The sequence below is a fragment of the Pagrus pagrus genome (assembly GCF_965226575.1).
Source record: "Pagrus pagrus genome assembly, chromosome: 9".
NCBI lineage: Eukaryota > Metazoa > Chordata > Actinopteri > Spariformes > Sparidae > Pagrus > Pagrus pagrus.
Genome location: NC_140193.1, coordinates 8,007,289 through 8,029,989, shown reverse-complemented (window position 1 = coordinate 8,029,989; position 22,701 = coordinate 8,007,289). Strand labels below are relative to the sequence as shown.

The 22,701-nt window shown below is 43.1% G+C and overlaps 3 protein-coding genes across 6 annotated transcripts; 1 reads left to right on the top strand and 2 right to left on the bottom strand.

Moving 5' to 3' along the window:
• Nucleotides 1-229: 229 nt before the first annotated feature.
• ccnt2a (cyclin T2a) lies at nucleotides 230-7,754 on the top strand. Of its 2 annotated transcripts, XM_084362750.1 has the most exons (10): nucleotides 230-427; nucleotides 1,147-1,228; nucleotides 1,358-1,486; nucleotides 1,790-1,850; nucleotides 2,405-2,467; nucleotides 3,353-3,398; nucleotides 5,543-5,706; nucleotides 5,794-5,864; nucleotides 5,998-7,291; nucleotides 7,447-7,754. In XM_084362750.1, exons 1-10 carry the CDS (start codon nucleotides 270-272, stop codon nucleotides 7,518-7,520), a joined length of 2,142 nt encoding a protein of 713 aa, XP_084218876.1. In that variant the 5' UTR covers nucleotides 230-269; the 3' UTR covers nucleotides 7,521-7,754. The 2 variants fall into 2 exon arrangements, with proteins under 2 accessions (XP_084218876.1, XP_084218875.1); XM_084362749.1 differs by having other exon boundaries at nucleotides 5,998-7,754.
• Nucleotides 7,755-9,309: 1,555 nt separating this feature from the next.
• map3k19 (mitogen-activated protein kinase kinase kinase 19) lies at nucleotides 9,310-18,588 on the bottom strand (the record flags this gene model as incomplete). 3 transcript variants are annotated; one of them, XM_084362746.1, is made up of 12 exons in its annotated part: nucleotides 9,310-10,208; nucleotides 10,477-10,685; nucleotides 10,785-11,037; nucleotides 11,154-11,392; nucleotides 11,602-11,706; nucleotides 12,284-14,389; nucleotides 14,492-14,526; nucleotides 14,610-14,764; nucleotides 15,573-15,695; nucleotides 16,419-16,509; nucleotides 17,449-17,509; nucleotides 18,436-18,588. In XM_084362746.1, 12 exons carry the CDS (start codon nucleotides 18,586-18,588, stop codon nucleotides 10,082-10,084), a joined length of 3,657 nt encoding a protein of 1,218 aa, XP_084218872.1. In that variant the 3' UTR covers nucleotides 9,310-10,081. The 3 variants fall into 3 exon arrangements, with proteins under 3 accessions (XP_084218872.1, XP_084218873.1, XP_084218874.1); XM_084362747.1 differs by having other exon boundaries at nucleotides 16,419-16,506; XM_084362748.1 differs by lacking the exons at nucleotides 17,449-17,509; nucleotides 18,436-18,588 and adding an exon at nucleotides 16,873-16,953.
• Nucleotides 18,589-19,137: 549 nt separating this feature from the next.
• On the bottom strand, nucleotides 19,138-22,477 carry LOC311262899 (uncharacterized protein; the record flags this gene model as incomplete). The annotated part of the gene is made up of 6 exons (XM_084362648.1): nucleotides 22,376-22,477; nucleotides 21,573-21,775; nucleotides 20,788-20,982; nucleotides 20,317-20,477; nucleotides 19,996-20,111; nucleotides 19,138-19,172 (listed from the first exon to the last, which is right to left on the bottom strand). Exons 2-6 carry the CDS (start codon nucleotides 21,750-21,752, stop codon nucleotides 19,138-19,140), a joined length of 687 nt encoding a protein of 228 aa, XP_084218774.1. The 5' UTR covers nucleotides 21,753-21,775; nucleotides 22,376-22,477.
• Nucleotides 22,478-22,701: the final 224 nt, after the last annotated feature.

Here is a 22,701-nt window from a genome sequence, read left to right as displayed (position 1 = left end):
TGGGTTTAATGGGCTGTTCTTATCATTTGCTGCAAATGGAACCGACCCAAACTAAACGCAGTGTTGTTTAAAAAGTGAATACATTAATAAAAGCTGCTAAAATACAATAATATCCCCTTAAATGAAACATAATCACAATGTTTACAAATGTGAATGCTGTAAATGTGCACCATGGTCCCGCCACCATCGAAGAAGAAAAAGAAGTGGTTTCCTGTGCGACACCGACGTCACGTCCGGTTTCTCGATGCCCAAGCGAACGTTGGAGAGCAATGGCGGCGTGCCGGGGATCTTCGTCGAAATGGTTTTTCACCCGGGACCAGCTCGAGAACACGCCGTCCCACCGATGTGGAGTCGAACCAGACCGGGAGCTCTCCTACCGGCAACAAGCGGCGAACCTGATCCAAGATATGGGCCAGAGACTCAACGTGTATCCTTTGTAAACAAACTTATCCCTCGACCGGACTGCAAGCAGACATGGCGCTAGCAGATCGAGCGGGCCCCGTTAGCGTTAGCTTATCTAAACAGATTGCTGAGGTTAGGGAGGCCGTTTGCGGACTTTATCGTTTTGTACGTTATTTTTTTCTGCTTGCAGAAATTCTGTTGTTTTTTAAAAAATCCAAATGTGGAATCTCAATATCGTAGTTCCATGTGTAGCCATGCGCTAATATAGCATGCTAACTAGCTAGCTGAGGATTGACGTAAAAGGCCATTTGGCGTGTTTGCAGCTGTTGCTAGCCCCCCTGTCCACATAAATAAGTGTCTTTACCTCTCGGTGCGACAGGGTTTAGTTTATTAATTAACATTATGCCTCACTGGAATACACAAACTGATGCACAGAGTTGGTATTTGACATACTGCTGCTATTTTAATCCAACACGAGTAGCGTAAGATGATCGTAAAGCTAATGCAAGCCCCCTAATTAGCTAGCTGGCTTGAACTGTCACAATGTCGTTGACTCACCTGTTCACATATCTTTACTTTATTTTAAATATGTCTTTGTTTAGTTTATGCTTTTGTTTTAATACGTTGTCGAAATATCCCATGCCTTGCCTTGATGTAAGGGTATGCAAGCTAACTTCCCACGCTGCCGTGGGCAGCGTGATTTACACAAAGTGAAACTAAAATCTACCTTGACTCACCCTCCAGCTCCCAATTAACAATAAATACAGCCATTGTTTACATGCATAGATTTTATATGCACCACTCTTTCACCAAATTCCATAGAAATGTAAGTATTTTGTTTCATACTGTTGGCATTGACCTGAAACCTGTATGACACATGTATCACATTTTTGGTATATTGACACTGAAATGACACTGTTGGTATGTATTCAAATGTGATGACACTTTTGCACAGATAATATCTCCGACCACATTATTCCTGGCCGCTAAAGTGGAAGAACAACCCCGGAAACTCGAACATGTCATCAAGGTTGCGCATGCTTGCCTGAACCCACAAGAACCGCCTCTAGACACAAAAAGCAATGTAAGTTCAAGAAGCTCTGCATATTATGTGGTTGATTTCCCCCCCCCCCTTTCTGCATCTGACTTTCCAGTTTCTCAGTGGTCATGGTTTCCCTTTGTTTACCTGGCTGTGCCAAATTCCCTTGCCCTCTACAAAGGGCCTTATTTTAACTGCCCCGGCCTACTGTTACACCCAACAAGGCTTGCATTACCAGTAAAATGAGCCTCTTTGTTTGGAGTTTTTGGCCATTTGAAACAGTTGATAGGGGGATAGATTAATAGACTCATTACAATTGTGTTGTAATGACTGTCTATCAAACTTCAGGCATACCTCCAGCAAGCTCAAGAGCTGGTGATACTTGAATCCATAGTGCTGCAGACCCTGGGTAAGTAGTGGTGACTGGAATGGATGACTTGAGATAGCGTTTTGTTTATCATGATCATTTTCTTTGGATTATCATTATCACTAAGGGAGTAATGCTACTGATCACTGTTGAATTTATTCATCACAGCCTGTTGAGTAACTTGTTTTATCAGCTGCTGTATGGGTATCTTGTCATTTAAATATTTTCTATAAATCATGTAAAGGTGACACGTCATTCCCTCATCGATAGTCATGAAACATGTTATTGATATGGCGAAAGGAAATGTTATTTAATGTCACTGCACGGCAACATTTTGTTTTATGGCTGCCACATTTTGTGCTCACTTATTGATTACATTCTGTCATCCAAAGAGAAAGTGGTCAAAGCTGATTGGATTGCACTTCATTTGAAACATACATATATGAATTGACCGTCAAGCTCCGCTATTTGAATACAAACTAGATTTATCGATAGCCTTAAAATTTAGCGCTAGATCTGTTTGATTAATCATGAAATGACCTGTCACCTCCCAACTGTGTCTGTGTTGAACTCACCTGTCATGTATTTTGTTCCAGGCTTTGAAATTACTATTGATCACCCACACACTGATGTGGTGAAATGTTCCCAGCTAGTGCGAGGTAGAGGCTTCCTTCTTTGCTCTTTGTGCCCTCTGCTCTTGTTTGTCCCACCTCAGATATGGGTGGGGAGGGGGGTCAAAACCTTGCTGATGTAATGGTTACTTGACCACACACACCTTGCTCTTTTGATGACCTTTTGAGTTTATTGTATGATATAGCACATTAAGAACAACATTTACTGACACTTATTAAGCTGAGTCCAAGTCTGAAGCGTAATTATTATTCTTGCCATATCATTCTGTAACTTAGAAACTGACACCCCCTTAAATATCAGTGGTTCTGAGTGCCATTTGCATTGTGTATCCTGTATGATAGCAGAACCAATTTGTTAGGAAAGGTTTCTCTTTTTGAAGTTACCTGAAAATTTAAGAGAATAAATAATGAGGGTTGTTTCTGAAAAGCACAGGTGTTAATAATAACATCAATGATGGTTCTGTACCATTCAGTTAGTGTTTCTGACAAACAGACTTTATTTGGGCAGGCAGCCTAGGTATTATTAATGGCCGCCCACTTAAATTTTGGCACCACAATTTAGCATTTTTGTTGGTATAAGTCCAAGAGACACTCAGTCCGCGATTGATTAACTAGTAGCCAATCTGCCCTCGCTCCACTCCACCAATCCAGTCTGCTGACATTCATACAAGCTCTGCAGAGAAGCACAATATGGCAAATATGTATACAAAACCACATTTAATTCCAATTTAATGTGCAGTGCAATTAACACTTAACTCCAAGTGTTGTTTTCAGTCTTGGCCCAGGCTTAATCAGTGCATTGAAAATCACATTCACTTCCTGATCTAATGATAGTTGAATGCTTTGGCTTGCAGAAATGTTAATAATTCTTTCCTTCCCTGTTTTTTCTCTTTTTCTGTCTCTCTCTTACAGCAAGCAAGGATCTGGCACAGACTTCCTATTTCATGGCTACCAACAGGTTGTTATCCTGCCCCTCCTTTGTTGCACTTTGACTGCACACCATAGCTTCCTGTAATGCAGGGTACCCTATCAGTGTCCAACGGGCCCTAATTGCGCTGGTGGTTGTTGGGATGCTTGCCTTCTCCCCTCAGCTTCCCTCCTTTGTTCAAAGGGAGCGGGACAGGGTGGCTTGTAGCGTTACCGGCCCCAGTCGCAGTGCGGTGTATTGTACAAGGGACCACGTGTTGGCACAGATGGGTTGAATGCAAGATGTGAAGTGTAGTGGTGCGCTTGAAACCCACATGTTTGTTCGGTTGCGAAAAAGTGCATAAGTCTAAAAGAAAGACACTTTGGTAGCCTGAATAGCAGCTAAAGATTTCACAGATGTAAACATTTCTCGTAGAAGTGCTTCCGGTAAGTACCGCAGATTCATTTTTACATTTTTTCTTTTTCATATCCATTTGTTAAAAATGCATATCTCCTCAAATATTTTTCACCTTATGCAATATTTGCTTGCCTTTAAATGCACATGTTCTCGCTCCTCTTCAACATTCTTTCATACATGTAGTTGACGTGATAGATGTGACAAGAATAATGACCCATTAAGGACCTCCAGAATATGTAATGCCTATTATTTCAGTGTCTCTTATACATTTGGTGATGAGATTTTATTCTAAAGCGAGGAAAACATGTCTTGTAGTTGGAAATCTGGGTCCTTAAAGGGTTTGTTTATAGTAGGCGGTGGTGGAAAGGATTATTTCGGATGTAATTAACTTTGTCTACAGCTACATGTACTTCAAATCAGTTGACAATGTCTGGATGCTGACTGTTTGTAGTCTTGCACTGAGTTGGCAGTAATTATAGCTGCAGCAAGCGATTCTAGAGAATAATAGTCGAAGAGTCTCATTCAGATAAAGGTGCTTTGGGTTGGTGGTCCACCAACTAAAGAGTCAGTGTTTTACGACCTGGTAATGAGACTCAACAACCAACTCTCTTTCTCCGGAGATCGCTTGTCACACCTTTTAAGATGGAAAGTTTTTTTTAATGTAGTCAAGAATGATCATTCCTAATGTTTCAAATGATTTGGTTGGTTGATTGTTTGCCATCACTGTTAGCACTGTCACTGTTGTGATAGACCAGACTCCAGACATTGTACTTGTTTTAAAGTGCAGCGATATAAAGTTGTGGCTAGTTCTTCTTTGTTATATATAACTTGATGCTGAGGCATGTTGTCAGTAAAGTCATGTTGAATTTAAGCACTTAACTTTCATGCATTAAGATTACAATAGTATATTCAGGTCTTAAGTGTCGGGGGAACCCAATTTACATGAGAACTAAATCCTATAGTCATGTTTTAATATCAGTTTCTGTCTATTTTCACTTGAAAGGGGGCCATTTGTCTATTTTTATTTGTTAATTTTTACGTAATAAGAATATGTTGTACTGTCCAATTCCAGTCTTGCAAAACAGTGTTATATTTATGAAACAGTGGTTTTACCCATGGGTCATCATTCAGATTAGATTAGCTATGATTTTTAACATAGTAAGGCTCTCAGTATTGAGACAATGTTTACACTTCAAGACACACTAGATGTATCCCTTTTAACACAGTCCCAAAAAAAGAGAGGCAAGCAGATAGAGGTTTGTAGGAGCAGCCCCCTGTTAGTTAGCTGTACAATGATGCAGCTGTCACATGGGTGGCCCCATGGTTCAGTGTTTCACAATGACAAGGCCACACGTGGCCCCCTCCCCACTTCCCTCATTTTTGTTATGATGTCCAAACATTTAAACCAGCCTTCAAACATGAATAATGTCACTTGACAAAATGCAGTGCTTACTGTTGGAGTTTTGTCCTTCCATTACATCGCAGAAATCATGAAGTTAGTTCACGTGTATTTTGACCTGTTTGTGAAATGAGCCGTTTTATCAGAGTTTGTTGTTTCAACAAATAACATAATCTTCTCCAACCAAAGCCTACAGGTGATTAAACCTGTCTGCTCCCTCTTGTGTTTCTTTTCTTTCTCGTTTCTCCACATGTGGAACCAATCGTGACGGACACCTGGCCTGGCGCATGTCCCTACCCTCACATATGTGAAATATTCACTCTTTCTTGCACACACTGCACTCACTCATCACTTACGCATACCCTCACACACTACGCAGTCTACACCTCACTACCTTCTGCCTCCAGTACAAGCCCACGGTGATCGCCTGTGTTTGCATCCACCTGGCATGTAAGTGGTCCAACTGGGAAATCCCAGTTTCCACTGACGGAAAACACTGGTGGGAATACGTGGACAACTCTGTCACTCTCGAGCTGCTTGATGGTGAGATAAAATAATGTATTTTCCTTTTTCCATGATGAGTTACAGTGAATACATTGTTATTTGATGTCGATATTCCTGTATTTGTAGAGTTGACCCATGAGTTTCTGCAAATTCTGGAGAAGACACCCAGCCGTTTAAAGAGGATACGCAACTGGCGGGTAGGATACGTTGCTGTTCTATTTCATGCCTTGGAAAGACATGTTTGCCACTGCCAGCGTTAAACCACTGTGTGCTTAACACAAAGTAAAATCAAGCTCTAAACAGTGTTACAAATCTCTGTCTACCCTCTAGGCAACACAAGCTGCCAAAAAGCCCAAGACTGAAAGCTCTCAGTTGTCAGACAACTCCTTTCCTGGGCCTTCCATGCTCTCAGATGGTGACGTTTCGCTCCCAGGACTCTCCTCCTCCAACCCAAGTTTTTCCAAAGCAGGCGCCTCCTTCACTGCATCCCTGTCTCTGGACAGCTTGGCTGGCACATACAATCCAGGTAGCCACAGTGAGTGGCCCCAGGGCAACCAGAGCATAGCAGGGTACCCTTCCAGCTGTATAAAACAGGAACCCCTCAACATCCCCCTCCAAGAGCCCTCACTGTCTTTGCAAACCTCCACTTCCTCTTTGCTTCAGCATGCACCGGTATACAGGACTGAAAAAACTGTTGACTTCAGCCCTATCAAACAGGAACAAAAAGGAGCTGGCGGGAGTTCGGTAGGCAAGCATCAGCCACCACCTCAGTCTGCCTACCTTCCACCCGCTCAGCCTCCTCCACCACAATCTACTTCAGCTCAGAAGCTGTCTCTGGACAAATACAGAGAGAAACATGCAGAGCTGGCTGTCTCTGGTCAGAAACGTAGTCATGAACAACATGGAGGAGTAATGGACTGCGATATGAGGGGGGATATGTCGTCTTCCTCCTCTTCTACCTATGCACCATCCTTTACAAGCCAAGTAGACCATAGAAAACATTCACAGCCCCACCAATCAACCCATGCTAGTGGTGGAGGCATCACTGCCTCCCCAATGAAAATGAAAGTCCCCTCCTCAACTTCAGGGCAAGAAAGGCGCCATCACGGTGACAAACGGGACAAAGGCTCGCTCAAGCTCCGCCTGGCTGTTCCTGGGTCTGGTGGAAGCTCCCAGCTGGATAAAAGTGGACAATCAAGCAAAGATGAGCTTAAAATGAAGATTAAAGTTTCATCATCAGAGCGCCACAGCTCATCGGATGAAGGCATGGCAGCCAACAACAAGAATAAACATTCCAGCCCTCTGGTGAGCAAGGACAAACAACATCGTGGAGCAGATCACAACCTCCATCGCCACCACAAGCACAGTCACCCTCATCCACACGCACACAGTGGGAATGGACGAGGAGGCCCTGAGGGCCCTGGAGGTCTACTACGAGGTCCTCCAGGACTGGTCGGCATTGAAGGGACTACGCTTGCTCCACCTGGATCCACCTCTTTGTCTTCATCCTCATCGCGCAAGAGAGTGCATGCCGAGGCCAGCCACAACCACCACCCTTCCTCCGCATTCTCCACTTCTTGCTCCAAAGTGAGCAAAATCTCCAAGGGTGGCACTGGTGCTGCAGGTACTACATCTTTTTCTCTCCCCTTTCTCCCCCCTTGCTCCTCTCCTATACTGCAGTGTGTCTCGTCTGGCTTGCAGCTCTAAGGCTAACCTCCCTCCCCCCCTTCCTCCTCCTCCTTATTCTTGTTTCTCCTCCTCCCCTCCTGTCATACTCAGGTGGGCTGCGGACCTCTCAGCAGTACCCTCCTCCTAGTGAGTCGCCACATGAAGTGGGAGAGCAGAGACACTGAGTCCACCACTCTGCAGCCATGGCCAGCACATGGAAATGGCAACAAACTACCCACAGACTCTGAAGACTATGCTCACCTCCCTGTTAAGTGCCCTAGGAAAATAACTCTTTATGTGATGATAAACCCTTTATTGAAAGGCAGAAAAAGTTATCTGCAGAAAAAAGAAAAGTATTGTTGGACACCTCAATTTCTGAGAGACAAGAATGATAAAAAAAATATGCTTCCTGACTGTCAGATCGCTGAGTTGTGTACTCGGTCCTGTCTTTCTGTTAGTGTGTTGAATTGCTGCTTGGTTCTCCTTCATCCTCAAATGAGTCTAGGAATGTGCAAAGATGTGTGTGTGTGTGATTTCATCATGGGGTTGGAGTCCTTTACCTACATTTCAGATCTCCATATGGGAAACAAAAGTATTAGTAAGTACTATAAAAAGGCATGGAAGGTTTCTTCATTTTCCTCCTATTTTCTTTTTTAAGACTAATTTAATTGAATCACATTTATGCGGTTGTATGGAGGAAGCCGATGGGCCAGCTGGAGATGAGTTCAAGTTATGTTTGCTGGCATTCCATTTAGTACTGTTGATGGATGCAAAAAAATATTTTTTTTTTTAGTGTAAAGTTTCATCTCCTCAATTACTTTCTTGTCTTGATTTCTTTTTATACTTAAGTACTGTGCGTATGATTTGCATGTTTCAATCATCAAAGGGATTTCAAAGGAGAACACGTACTTGCTGTTTACAGAAAGTGGAGATAAATGTACATACGTTTTTGTATGTTTAAAGAAAAAAAAAAGCTATACCATGACTACTCAGGTTTGGAGCTGCTTGTAAGTATAACAAGATAACTATAATACCTATAAAAGACTTTTATTTTGTTGGTTGGGCATCATCGGGTGAATGATTGCAGCATTCCAGCGGTGTGTGCTTCTTACAGCCTTCCTACAGAGGGCGCCGTACTGTGCTTTTCCATCACAGGAAATATCAGTTGATGCCCTCAGTAACACCGGCACATCCAACACCTACTTATCACATCAGAGCGATGCAATTTGTACCAAAAATTATTTTTTTTGGACCTCTAAGTAGACCTTAAGCTGGATGCCAAAGGTTGTGCCTCAAAAAGAAAAATAACTGACAGACAATAGTAGTGTGCTATTAAAGTTTACATAACCCTTTTTACTTTGAAGTGCATCAGACATAATATCATGACATGAAGCTGTAGCTCTTAGATGTCAGCCCATTAAGGGGAACATGTAAGTATTATTGAATCAACTTTTAATCGAGAAAAAAAAAACTTGGAATCGGTTTCCATTTGAGCCAGAGTTGTCAGAACAGTGATCGATTGGCCATATGCAACATGACCTGCTGGATAACGCAAGTATCTGCAATGTGGACGTCCCTAATAGGTTTTGTCACTGATGTCCTCATCCAGTTGGTTGACTTTACATTTACAGCCATGTACCTGTCCGGACACGTCTTTACATTAGTTCTCTACATTAAACTCAATATTGTTCTCAAATGTTGACATGAGTGTCCCCTCTGTTCTTGACTGGGTTACTCATTCATGTGCAAATACACAACAAACCTGAGGCCGGGTTGTTTTTACCCCATTTTGGGCACACAGAACAAAAGCAGTTGTGGACGAATGAGCCGAACGCACTCTTGCATCCTTTTCCCCCCCTTTTCATTTCAGTATTACAAATAAACTTCAAAGTTGGCGCTACCCTGACACAGTATAAACCCTGGTTGTTGCTGTCATTTTATTATGCATATATCCATATTACTAGAGTCTGGGAGTAAAGAAACAGCAATGAAAAGTCTTTATGTTGCATGTCTTACAGTTTTACATTCTCATTTGTCAGAAACTTAAAAGAGGAAGTACAAGTTCACATTCTCGGCACTGAAAAATTAAGGTTATGGAAATAAGTTTATAATTTAAGCTGGAATCAGAATCTAAATATATCAGCCAGTAGAGAAAGCTCTAGTTAGACTTTAAATGTAAAGGGGACAGTTAACCCCGGATTTAAAAAGACACATTTCATCTTATCTGTAGTGTTATTTATCCCATCTTTTAGTGTGAATTGCAGAGCTTTGGAGATATCGGCCTTCTTTGGAATATAATTATTCATTGCGTGGTCCATTAAATCTGAGAGAAGGCAGACGTCCCTCCAGCCGATATCTCGAAAACCTGGCTACTCGGATCAAAGCAATTTAGATGGATTAATATAATTAAATAGAAAAATATGTGGTTTTGGTTTTGGGGTGAACTGCCCCTTTAAGGCATATGATTGGCACCTTTACAAGATTGCTATAGAAAATACCCAAAGTCAGTAAAAAAAAAAAGTCTGGCATCTATTGCTTCACATTTTAAAGGCTCTATTGTACCAAGTGAAATGTATAAAAGTGCTTCTAATGCAGAGGGGTCTGATCCAAACTCACTACTGATGCATCACTGGGAAAAGGTGGTGACGGCCCTTAAAGGGTCACCAAAGGATACTTTGTGTTCTGAGTCACCAATCTGAATTAAATCGTTAAATGTCCCCATGAACTCAAAATTATTCCGTCCTTGTTATCGACACTCTGCGTGGCCACAGCAGTTATTTTTCTGTGTTGCCCAGGAGTTCACTCCGGTCTCATTTTGGGGGATGAATGAATGCTTCAGCAGCTGGTCTGCAGACGGCCGTAGTCTCTGGTCACTGGAGTTAAGAGAAAACGCAAAAAAAAAACCAAGGAAACTATTTCAAATCATGTCTTTAAATACAAAAATATTCACTGAAGTATGTGTCAAAGTCATGTAAGTATATTTTTTCAATATACTTTCAAAAAGGCATGGAAGCTTTGGAATCAGGGTTGTAAATCAGTCAGTATAGATTCACAGGGTAAGTGATTGAATGAAAGGCCTTACATTTACTGTAACAACAGATATATACTAACGTTTCAACCCAGGAAGACAACAGGTCTCACCTTGTCAAGCAGATATTTACAAAATCCTTGGCGTTATCTGAAAACCCATCTGGCAAAGACGGCATCAACCCTCTCTGAGCCCCGATGTAGAATAAGGCAGCCATCTTGTCCATGTGTGCCAGTGGTGGTTTCCCTGTGGCCATCTCAAACACCGTGCAACCCACACTCCAGATATCTGACTTCCTGCCATATCCTGTCTCACTGATAACCTGAGGAGTGGAGAGAAAAAATCCAATTTAAAGTTCAGCCGACCAATTAAACAGAATCTTCCCAGACGAGAGGACAACCTGAATAAACTCTTAATCTACCTCTGGTGCCATCCAGTAAGGTGTCCCGTGGACAGATTTGAGCAGATCTCCACTGTTGCTCGCTGTGTGGTTCAGACAGCTGAGACGACGGGCGCAGCCAAAGTCGATGAGCTTGATGACACCGGTGGGCATCAGCATGACGTTGTTTCCCTTCAAGTCACGATGAATCACCCTGTTCAGGTGCAGGAAGGCCACCCCTTCCAGGATCTGATGGGTGTATAGAGCCAGAACAGGCTCTGGCAGAGGACCAAACCTGAAGGCAGGAAAGGGGAAAACGTGTGTTAAAGACTCATAATGACTTTATGTCAGGCTCAGTGCTTTAACTGATACTTCTGGGTAAGTTGTGAAGGTATCTCGGATCAACCTAACCTGTGAAGGATGCTAGCGATGGATCCTCCGGGGATGTACTCCATGAAGATGGAGACCACATGCTGATTAAGTGAGGTCCCCAGGAAGCCCACGATGTTGCTGTGTCTCAAGGTTTTAAGCAGCTCCACTTCCCCCTGCAGACGACTGTACTCCCTCTTTGCAGCATCAGAGTCGGAGGCGTCCAAGCTCACCTGCTTCACAGCTATCAGCTGGCCCTGGCTGGTCAGGCCACAGTACACCTGGTGAGAAGGCAGCAGTGATCGTCAGGGTTAGTTAAACATCAATACCTGCTGCTGTGCCTATGATGTTTTGGGTATTTGTGTAAGATTAAATAGAGTTCTGATGGTCAACAGACCTACAGAGCAACACTCATAAAGCTGGTGAGGACACCAGTTATTCATTTTTGTATCATTAGCTTTACTTTGTTATTATAAATTAGCGTACTTACTGTGCCATAGGCTCCCCTGCCGAGTACTTCCCCCTTTGTCCATGTGATGGCGTCATCGACAACCAACCCAGAGCCAAGCAGAGCAGCACTGTATGTTGAATTGACCTGCATTTAAAAAAAACACATAATGAATATCAGCAAAGTAAATGAGAAAGTGGGGTGACTTGGATTATCAACCGGAAATCATTGATGAATATGCAAGCCTCAAGTCTTTGAAGCTTTGGTGGATCAGGATAATCTGGTTTCTCGGGGTGTTGAATTAGTTTATTGAAAATGTTTAGTTGAGTCTTAAAAGATTAGTAGGCACATGAGAACCTCATAACGTCTTGATTTTTGTAAGTAACCGTGTGAAAATGGTTTTGGTGGTGATGGTGGGTTGAACCTTATATTTCATAAACAGTTTCTCTACTCAGTTTTCTTGACAACACTTGTTTCACAACATGTCGAAATAACATAAGTGTTCCACTGGTACAACTTAGACCCCAATTTTAATCCTTAAAGGCACAGTTAACCCCAAAAATCAAAAATGTAAATTCCTCTTGCTCCTACTGCTGTTTATCCAGAACTTCAGGTGAATAAAAAGCACTAAAGGTAAGAGGGAAAATAGGTCATTTAAATTTTTGAGTAACTTAAACTAAGGATTAAAATTTAGATTAAAATCATGATAATGAGAATAGTTTACCTCAGGTAATGCATTTCTTCCCAATACCGGATCATCTTCCGTGTTGGACTCCTCCTTGCCTGGTCCCAGCTTGTCAGGACACGGGCCAATGGATACATCCCTCTCGTCCAATGAGATGAGCTCCTCAGCCAGACACTGCAGAAGGTCATCTGTAAGCGGCCCGTCTCCCACCTCATCCAGAAACTTCTGGTAAACCGGTGACATGACTGTGTGGCTGCTGCTGCCAGACGAAGTCCAGGTGTTGATCTTCGGCTGTTGAGGGCTTTGAGATGATACTGGCTCATGAACTTGTGGGTTTGATGACTCTTCATCACGAGAGGAAACTGCCGCAGTCAATGTTTTGTCATCTGATTTTAATGTTTCAGACCCATATCTAGAAAGAGCCTCCTCTATGATAGATAACATCTGATCTTGAGAATTATTATGACAAACATCCTTTGCAGAAGCTAACTCAGCCTCTGTGTGCCCGTCAAGTTTCGGCACATCCTTCAGTTTTTGTCGGTCTTTCCTTGGTAGGGGTGTGAGGTGAGGTTTCAGCCTCGAGGATGCAGGTTTTGATTTGCTTTTAGCTGAAACGACCAGCCTCTCCCCTGGACCTCTCCTCTGTGCATGTTTCAAAGGTCTGTGTTTGACATTAGCAGACTGCACTTGTCTCTCCTTCACTTTGTCGCAAGAGCTGGAAACTCTGAGGTTATCGTAGATAGGACCAGCAAACATCTCATAGATGGCTGGCCCTTCATCTCCACTCTGTATCTGCTGAAACATGTCTTTGTAGGTGACAAAGTCAACAGCAGATTTAGATCTTTGTGTCCCCGCTACAACAAGTCTCTTTATTTGTTGGGTCACTGGTGGGTGCTGTTGAGATCTGATCAACTTGTCTGGAGTTGCTCTTTTGCTCTGAGCATGATCGAGCACCTTCTTTCGTGGCGATTGAGTGCCGGTGTTGCAATGAGCACCTTTAACAGATTTAAGCTTTGATTTTACTTTTGTGACTGTCTCTCCGCTGATTATTAGCTCAGGGCTTTTCCTGGTTTTATCTTTAACTTGTGTGGAAAGTGAGGAGTTCTTCAGATTGCTTTTGGACTTTGACCGATTCAGGATGCTGCGGTCTTTGTGTGCTAGTATGTTGAAGGACTGGTGGTTCGTTTGGATATTTGATTTTAGTTCACAGTTTGTTCGGGTTCTTCTCTCCTTGCTCCGGAGAGGCTTCAAGGCTTTCAACATCCCCTTGTCTCTTTTGGGATCCATGTCCGACTGTAGAAGGTTAACAGCTGGAGTTCTCTCTTCAACAGTGCCAGTATCTAACTTTACATCCTCCCTACAAGGGATTGGCTTATCTACCTGGGTTCCTTCATAACAGAGATCCTTCTTTGTTCTTTCTGGGCTGTTCAGGTCATTGCTGTAATTCCCATCAGAGCATGTAATAACACCACCCTGGTCAAACCTTGTCCTGTGGCTAATCTCGGTCTCAGGCTCTGTGGTGCACTCCACATTGTTCTTTTCCTCCTTAGACATTGATGTGATAGGTATTTCAGTGTTCACAGTTGAATTCATAGCGTCTCCTTGCCTGTCAACAGGCTCTTTTGTGTAATTCATATTGTTGGCTTTGCCTTCACAGTGAGAGTTTAAAGCTTTTTCAGTGCCAAAACGATTACTTGCATGATTGATAGGCTCTGGAATACGACTGATCCTTGTCTGAACAGTAAAATCCTGCCTTGTCTTGCCAACTGAATCAGTCTCTGTGCAACTCACATCATTTGAATGCTGCAACAATCTGTCTCCAACAAACTTCAGATGGCTCCCTCCTGAAGTTCTCTCATCTTCCTCCTCCTCATCCTCCAGATCAATGGAACTATGGCTGCTGCTGCTGGACCCGCTCTCCTCACTCCCACCCTTAGTGCTCAGAGGGCCAGGGCGTGGACTGCCCCAGGTTAGTCTCTCTCTCCTCAGTCGGGTCCTGGAGCACAGGGGGCTTCGGCTGATGGGCTTCAGGGGGACGTGGTGGCTTAGTACTGGCAGAGCAGCAATATCCCTTGGCCTGCTGTCGAGTGGTGCCAACAGCTTTGGTGTTCTGGGATGCAGAGTCGGCAAGAGACCCCGTGAGAGCTGTGGAGAATAAGCACATTGATGATTAATTTGGAAGGAATATAGGTATAAAAGGAAATGTCGGTGAAGCTGATAAAAGGAGGTTTTGTGTTTGAAATATACCTTTTGTTCATTTACATTGTCTTGAGAACCCAGTCCTGCAGACAGGAAAAAATAAATGAGTCACATAACTGATTATCTTGTTCAGAAGCTTGGCCATTTGAGTTGGACGTTTACGTACGTGTCTGGATGTGCGCCCTGGCCTGGATCATAGTGTTTGAAGACAGTAGTGGTTCCATGATGCTGGGGGCTGATTGGCTGAGCTGGCTGGACTTGGCCACAGACAGCAGGCCGGGGGAGGACGGGGACGCAGCAATCACACTTCTTGTTCTCTGCCTGTGAGGGACGAATCGAAATCACATTTCAAAGACGTTTGAAGTTTACCACAGATGTCTTGTGTCTTCTGAATTAATGAAACTGGAATAATCAGAAAACAAAAGGGCAGTAAGTAGATTTCCACTTGCTCCAAAGCAATAAATGTATACAAATTAGCTGTTTTTTCACATTATAGGTCAAATATTAATAGCTCAATAATTGCTTTTGATTAATAATTACTTTTCACTGTTAACTTTATCACGTGTGTCCTACTCCAACCACCATAATTAAAGGGTGTAGGAGACGTGAGGGTTTAAAGTGTAACCAAACTCTAAACCTTTAAGCCTGAAATCTTGGTTCAGATCCAGGGTACGTGGTTTACAATCACTCAGATGTCTGTGTTATCATTTAATTTAACAAAAAATAATTTTGAGGTGCCAACGACTCAGGGTGGGCATAGATCAAGAAGACTAAAAGAGAGGTTAGTCTTCTTTCAGTCTATTTCGATCAATGTTTAATTTCCACCAGTCACAAGAGGCTGACACTGTTTTTCTCAGCTCCGATCTCTTTATATGTGATGGTGATGTATCTGCTATTGTTTGGCCTTAAATGGCATAAATGATCCAGGCACAGGCACTCCAGACCTTCTGGAGGTATAAACACCCTCAGTCACATTAGATTTATCCTCACTCCCATTTATCAACCTGACTGCAGCAGTGATCGGCAGAGCTGACCTCAGTTGTTATTGGAAAGGGGAAGGGGAAAATGAAGAGAGGGAACCAGATTCTGTGGCGTATGCCTAAATAATGAGCCCAGCTGCAGTATGTACCTGTGTCTGGGGGGCACTGGGAGGCAGGAGGTCCTGGTACTCAGCCGACCAGATGATGGAGCAGGGTCTGGTTGGCTCCAGCGCCTGCTGTTGTTGCTCAGGCTCGGCAGAAACAAACCTCCTCTGAAAAACACACACACAGTTAAATAAGCCTTTGACAAGATAATATTGTGATTGTATTCCCATTAACAATATTGCAATAAGAATTACAAATGCTGATGAGTTTTATTGCCTCGTGTTGAAGTGAACATTACGCCAAAATCCTCATTTCCTCCCATCTCTCTGTATTACTGGAAGCTGATGCTATGAAATTAGAGACCTGCTCAAAGACCTTTATTCTCCTCAGAGAGTTTGGACTTGATTCAGTGGTGAGAGCTCCACATAACAGACAATGGGCTGATTCAACGAAGCCCTCTCTCCCCCTGTCTCTGTGTTTCTAACCTGTTTGGGGAGAACAGGTTGTCCTCTGGACACAGTGACAGGTGCCTGCATACAGGACAGGAGTGTAACCAGATAGGACACTCTTGTGCTGTCCACGTAGAAGTAAGAGGCTGTTGTTGACTAGCCTGAGGAGAGTGTGTTGTTTATACAAGTGACTGTGTGTTGGGGGGGATGGAGTGTTAACTGTACCCGCACAAAATGTTTGTGGTTACGTATGAACAGATGTGGATGTTTTCATATGTAAATGCAATCAGCTCAGTGCCATCCGCTTGTAAATTATTGTGTCTTTATAGCAAATACGTGTGTGTGTGTGTGTGTGTGTGTGTGTGTGTGTGTGTGTGTGTGTGTGTGTGTGTGTGTGTGTGTGTGTGTGTGTAAAAGATTGTGAGATTTCACTCGCCCCACCTGCTTCCCCTCCCTGCGTCCTGGTAGGCTTGCCTGATGTCTCTCAGTGTTTCCATGGCGTTTTGGAAACAGAAGGGGATTCCCTTATCTGCTGCAGACACACACACACACACACACACACACACACACACAGTTACACCCACCAATTACAAATCCATTGTATTTTCAGTGCTCACAGTTATACACAAATGTGTTACATAAAGTGTATTTTTGGCCCCACGGTAGCTGAATGTTGTCGTCTTCACTCACTGAAAAATTACACGACTTTAAAGAAATGCCACAAAACTTAAATAAAAACAACTGAAATCTGACTTCACATTGCATTTCCTTAATTTTTTTGAAGCAGTTTCATAAATGCTGGAGAAGTATCAGTACACCTGTATCAGTTGACAGGCAACAAATGTGAAGTATTTCTAGACAGCAAAACCACATCATAACACAAAAATGTGCTTACCCTTTTCTGAGCTTGTTATTGTTCCGCTCTGCTCCCATATCGAGACCACGTTTTAGGACTTAATCAGATACTTCCTCCCTCTGTTTACCTAATGATTACACCTATAACCTGTTTTTCATTTCTGTACTCTCAACATGTCCGGTCCTCACTGTGACTCTCTCCTCTCTGCCTCTCAGCCATGCCGCTGTGGCTGAGGTACAAGCCGGTGGGCAGGTTTCTCAGCTGAGAGGCTGAGAGGTCGTATTGTGTGTGAGGAGACGCCTCCCACCAAGTCACGCCTCCCTCAATCGCCTCCCTTCAGAAGGTGATTTGATCTGATGGCCTGTTTAGGAGCTGACCAGTATATTTTTTGTCACCATAAAACACCAAAATTGGATAAATATTTTGACCTTTTTGAAGTAGTAATTCGGCATTTAAGACACTCATAGTGTGTTTTGTCCCTAACTCTTTTATCCTCTGTGTCTAAAGATAGATTTTTTTGTCCTTCTCCAAAAAGCCCACAAAGGAAATATAAAACTTACACTCCATTGTCCACACCTTAATCACTAACACCAGTAAAACTGCAGGAGTCCTTACCTTGTTTGAGGCCTTTATGGTGGTCAGATTGTGGAGGGTACCCTGGTGACTCCAGCACCTCCTGGAAAGAACAAAGGCGAGAAATTAATTTATTATATGTCCCTTTAAAGGTCCTGCAGCACAAATGTTAGCTGGCTGAAATTTCAGCATGTTTTTTTAAATAAAACAAAGAAGCAGTATTTTCTGTGGGAAAGAGGAGCTTCTGTTGACGCAGACTTTTACGTGATCTACTACATGTACAAAAACCTTTAACACACCGAAGGACAGGAAAATAATGAAAAGCATAATAGGTCTTCTTTAACGTACAGAAGAAAGAGAGTTTCAGTTTCAAAGCTTTGTTAGATGTCATTGATATAGTAGAGAGCAACAAATGGTGCAGTCACTGCTCACATGATGGAGCTTTTACACACGTACAAAGGCAAAGTGTTGGATTTAGATTTGGAAGTCAACTTCAACATCACACTTTAATTGGTTTTTAATTAATTCCAAGTGAACCGTTGCTATAAAGTTTATATTTTTGGTCGTTTCAACACTACACACCGCACTACACTTCTGCAGCTTTTCCCCGTAAACCACCTGCTCTTCTCTTCCAGCTCACCCACCAGCTGCCCTGCTCATCTGCTCCATAAAGACCCATAATACAGCAGTATGGCAGCCAAGTGTCAGCTACCCAGAGCACCCCTCCTCCACACACACACACGCACACACACACACACACACACACACACACACACACACACACACACACACACACACACACACACACACACAAACACTTATCTAAACAGCCAATTACTGCTTCCACATATTTGTCTTCTGGGTGCCTTCTTACTGCCTGTGAGCAGCCGTGCACACATGCTTACGGTCTTGTTAGTCTCACTTGCTAAAATCTTGACAATTAAGTGAATTAGTGACTGAATACAGGCAACTTCTGGTCCCAAAGCTCTGAGGAGAAATGACAAAAGCCTTGACATCTGGATCACTTACCCCTGTGTGGCTGTAGAGTAGAAAGCGATGCTGTCGGGTCGGTGTCTGTGTGGGGGAGGCAGCCGTAGACCGATCAGGACAGAGGCTCTCAAGGTCCAACTCTATGTCCGAATCTTCAAACTCCGAGTCCAGATCCTGAGCCAGGAGTGACATGGGGGCAGCATCTGCACAAAATCAGAAATAATTACAACTCCTTGTGGCCTATATTGACACATATAAAAGGAAAACTTTGCTCCCAGTTACAACCAAAGCAGGTCAAGAGTTTAAAAACTTTGAATTCCACGTTTGGGTCCCCACCCATGGACCCTGTATCGTTTACACAAGGTGAGGAAGTGTTCTGGAGGTCTAAAAACAACTTCTTCTTTTTCTTCTTGTCACCGTCCTTGGTACAAACTGTGACTCACGCTCTCTCATGAAGGCTCTTAGCAGCGTGGTGGCTCACACATAGACAAACAAGCCTTTCTTATACCCTTCCACATAAGTGCGGGCTTTGAGTGCAACTGAGGAGGTTTTACTCTGAAAAACAGGATTATGAATAAGCGTGGTATGTTGTTGGTGTGTATGCCTACATGTGTGTGAAAGAGAAAAAAGTGTGTGTGAATAGGAAGCTATGTATAAAGGTGCACACGTGCGCATGCTGTGTACACCCTGTTTAATAAGAAAGCCTACGAAAGCATTATGTTTGTTTCCATTATATGTTGTTTATGATATGTTTCTGGTCTTATTTTGTTGTTGGTCTGGAGAAAAACAGGACACAAAAGAGAGCAGTATGGTGCTCTGGATTGTGGGAAACGCTGGAGTTCAGGATCCTTTTCATCTTACTTCATAATTCTAATCAGATTATAATCATTGAGAAAGAAACATAAGAATGTACAAATAACTGGATAATCCCGACTTTCCCAATGAAAAAATCACATGAACCGTTAAGATCAGAATTAAAACAATTGCAGTCATACTTGTTTTTGGCCACCTGATTGATGTATTCTCTCCTTTTCGCTCTGTTTTGGTCTCCACCAGCTCCTGTGCTATCCAAGTATTTGGATATTTAGCTGTGTGCTTGCTGTTAGCTAAGTCTGGCTGCCTGTTGTTTAGTGCTGAGCTGGTATCATACAATCAGTTTATCACAGCTGCCTGCTGACGTTGGAAACGACACTGATGAGACTAAACCAAAACAGTAAAGTTGCTGTGGCAGTAAAACCAAAACAAAGGGCCGAAAGACGCTGAAACAATCTGTAGAGTTGAGAGTAAATGAAACTGGGTAAAAGTGACGAAGCCAGGGTTACATAAAAAATGTTGGGATTTTATGTTCCTGCAAATCAGGATGTGTTCAAATGAATACATGTCATATATATATCATGTTTACAATACATGTATATTAGCTGACTTTCACATCTGGAGGTGGAGGGAGAGACGGCTGCTAAGCGAGAGCCCACTGTTCAACATCTGTGAGCACATCTGTGAGTATTTTTAACATAAAATACTCTTTTAACTGTGAATGAAAAACTAGCTCATGCTAACTGATACATGCTCGTCACATTCATGTCGAGTGGCGGTGTGTACCTGTTTGTCTTAGGGCCTCAACCATCATGTGAATGATGTCGTCCTTCAGAGGGCTGCTGATGTTAGCAGCGTAGTGCAGAGCGGAACAGCCACTGTGGTCTCCTACCTGCAGATCACTGATTGAAAAACAGAAAACTTCATTTTAAATTGTGTTTCCTTTACACATAAATCTTAATTTGGTGTGTTAATGTGTGCAAAATGTGCATTTAAAAGTTGTTTAATTCAAGTAAGACGGAACAAATAGACAGCTGGCAACTGCTAAACTCTAAAGTGCTTGTCTGTACAGTATATCAATGCATGAATATGAGTTTTTCTTCTTACACCGAGAGTCCCAGCAGCTCCTTGACCACTTCCACAGGTCTGTATTCCCATGGCAGCAGTGTGGCTATGCCCTCAAACAGGTCAATGTCCCTGACAGCAAGCATCACAGCTGTCACACCATCGCTGTTAGGAACATCCACATCCACCCAGTCCGTCTGAGTCTGACACGTACAGACAAACACAGACACGATTAATAAATGGGAAACCAGCGCCCAGTTTGAAAATAAAAGCAGTACATTGTAAACATACATACATACATAGACAACTCATCTTTAATGCCTGCAGCCTGATGCATAGCTATGCTTTGGTTTGTGGTGTGCTAAAATGTTGTTAGGCCCTTTTTTTGCATAAAATTTTCATCAGTAAATCTGACAACACACATTACACATAAAAACAGACAGAATACCCGGATGTGTTTTCGTAATAGCTCACCAGGGAAATCCTCTACCGCCTCATGTGTGGGAGTCTTACCAGCAGGTTCCTTAAGGAGCGCAGGTCTCCCTGCCAGGCAGCCTGCAGCAGCCGAGCCTGGGGAGGCAGATGAGGCCTCGACATCCATCCCAACACTTTTCCCCGGAGCTCAGGAGGACTCGCGTGGAGCGCTGTCTGCCGGCTGCAGTTACACAGGGTCATATCAGCACCGGCCCTCAGGAGCCGCTCTACCACCTGTTAACAGCAGCAGGAACACATGAAATGAAACAGAAAGGACAATTAGGAGACTTTAACTGGTAGATTAAAATAAGTTACATACATTTTCTTCATTCATAAAAATCAGGCTTGTAAGTGTGTAAACTCTCCTTTTGATTTAAGATTGCCAGTTTTTTTTTACAGCAAAGTGTTTCTTAATATCATCAGTTATTTACTGTGACTTGTCTCACTGCACAGGGGACCATAAGGGGAGTGTCTCTTTGTCCTTTGTTACCAGTAAGTCACCTGCTTGTTTTGAATGCAACGCCCCCGAGAGGATGCAGAGGAGTTACGTAAAGAGCAAGATCCAAGTCACACAGATCCCACATGCACGTAAGCACATGCTGTTGTTGATAGGAAATATACAACCTGACATGCGGGAAAGCTGACCTCACCTTGTAGGAATTTTCCAGTGAACAATGGGGACAGATCTTTTACGCTAAAGCGTGATTACAAAACAATAGCCCTCAAACACGCACTCATATATCCAAAAAAGTTGTGATGCTGTGTGTTCCTGAGCCCATTTTACACAGCATCCCAAGTTTTTTTGGAATCTAGGTTGTACATACCTCGGTCATGCCTTTATGACAGGCAGTGATAAGCGGAGTAGATCCCTGCTCCTCCTCATCTTCAGTGTCGGAGACCTCCAGCTCCTCCTGGGCCTCCACCTCTTCTTCCTTTCCCTCCACCTCTTCCTGCTCTCTTTTCGGCATCACATCAACACTCCTTTTCTTCTCACTTCTCTCCATAGTCCACGAGTTTCCAGTCAGATCTGTGTGAAGTGCAGTGAGACAGAAGAGAAGAGTCTGAGCAAGAGGTCAGACAACACTTGATTTTTGCAGAAAAATGGCAAATAAGTGATCGTAAACACCGCACTTGTCGTTCAGCTGGGCGTCTGAGTGAGTCTGTGTGTTTGTGTGATCATGACTGGGACGTTAGCCCTGTGATGTAAGTCTCTAATGATCCACTGGGCCCGGGAGAGCACAGGGAAGTTATTCTCTCACATTATCACTGCCTGTGAGTCACCTTAATATACATAATCATCCATTAATGAGCTTCTCCTCCATTGACCAAAGAGTGGGCGTAACTGTGTGTGTGTGTGTTTGTGAGTATGTGTGTGCACAATAGACACAACTCTTGGAGGGCTGGACTCCCTCTGGCTTAATGTTTGACAACACTAACAGAGCAACAGTCAAGATGGCTGAAGTGTTTCATATTTCGACATGTAAAAACTTAGAAAGAAGCACAGTTTCGAAAATATGAAGCAACTTTTTGGACATGAAATATTTGTTATTGTTGCTTCTACCTGCTTTAAAGTATAAGACTCACATCAGTAAAATACAGTGTTTAAAATGAGCTTTTCTTTACTTACTGTGCTGTCATTTCTTCACATTCCCTGATGAATTATTCCAGCTTTATGTCTCCGTGAACATCTGAAAAGCAAAACCTTTGGTCCTTTTCACCAGACTCTCCACTCTAGTGTTTCCTCTCCTTTCTTCTTTTTTTCCCCCGCACGCCTCCTGCTGTTGGTTTACACTTGGTCGCCTTGGAGACGGTCAGACAGGCAGGCGGCGAGCAAAGGGTTTAAATGCCAGGAGGCTGTCTGTTGCCTGACGCGCTGAGAGAGAGCGAGACCTGGAATATCAATGTTGTGCCAATATATTTTTGGAGTATCATCAAGTCAAGTGTGGAGGGAAC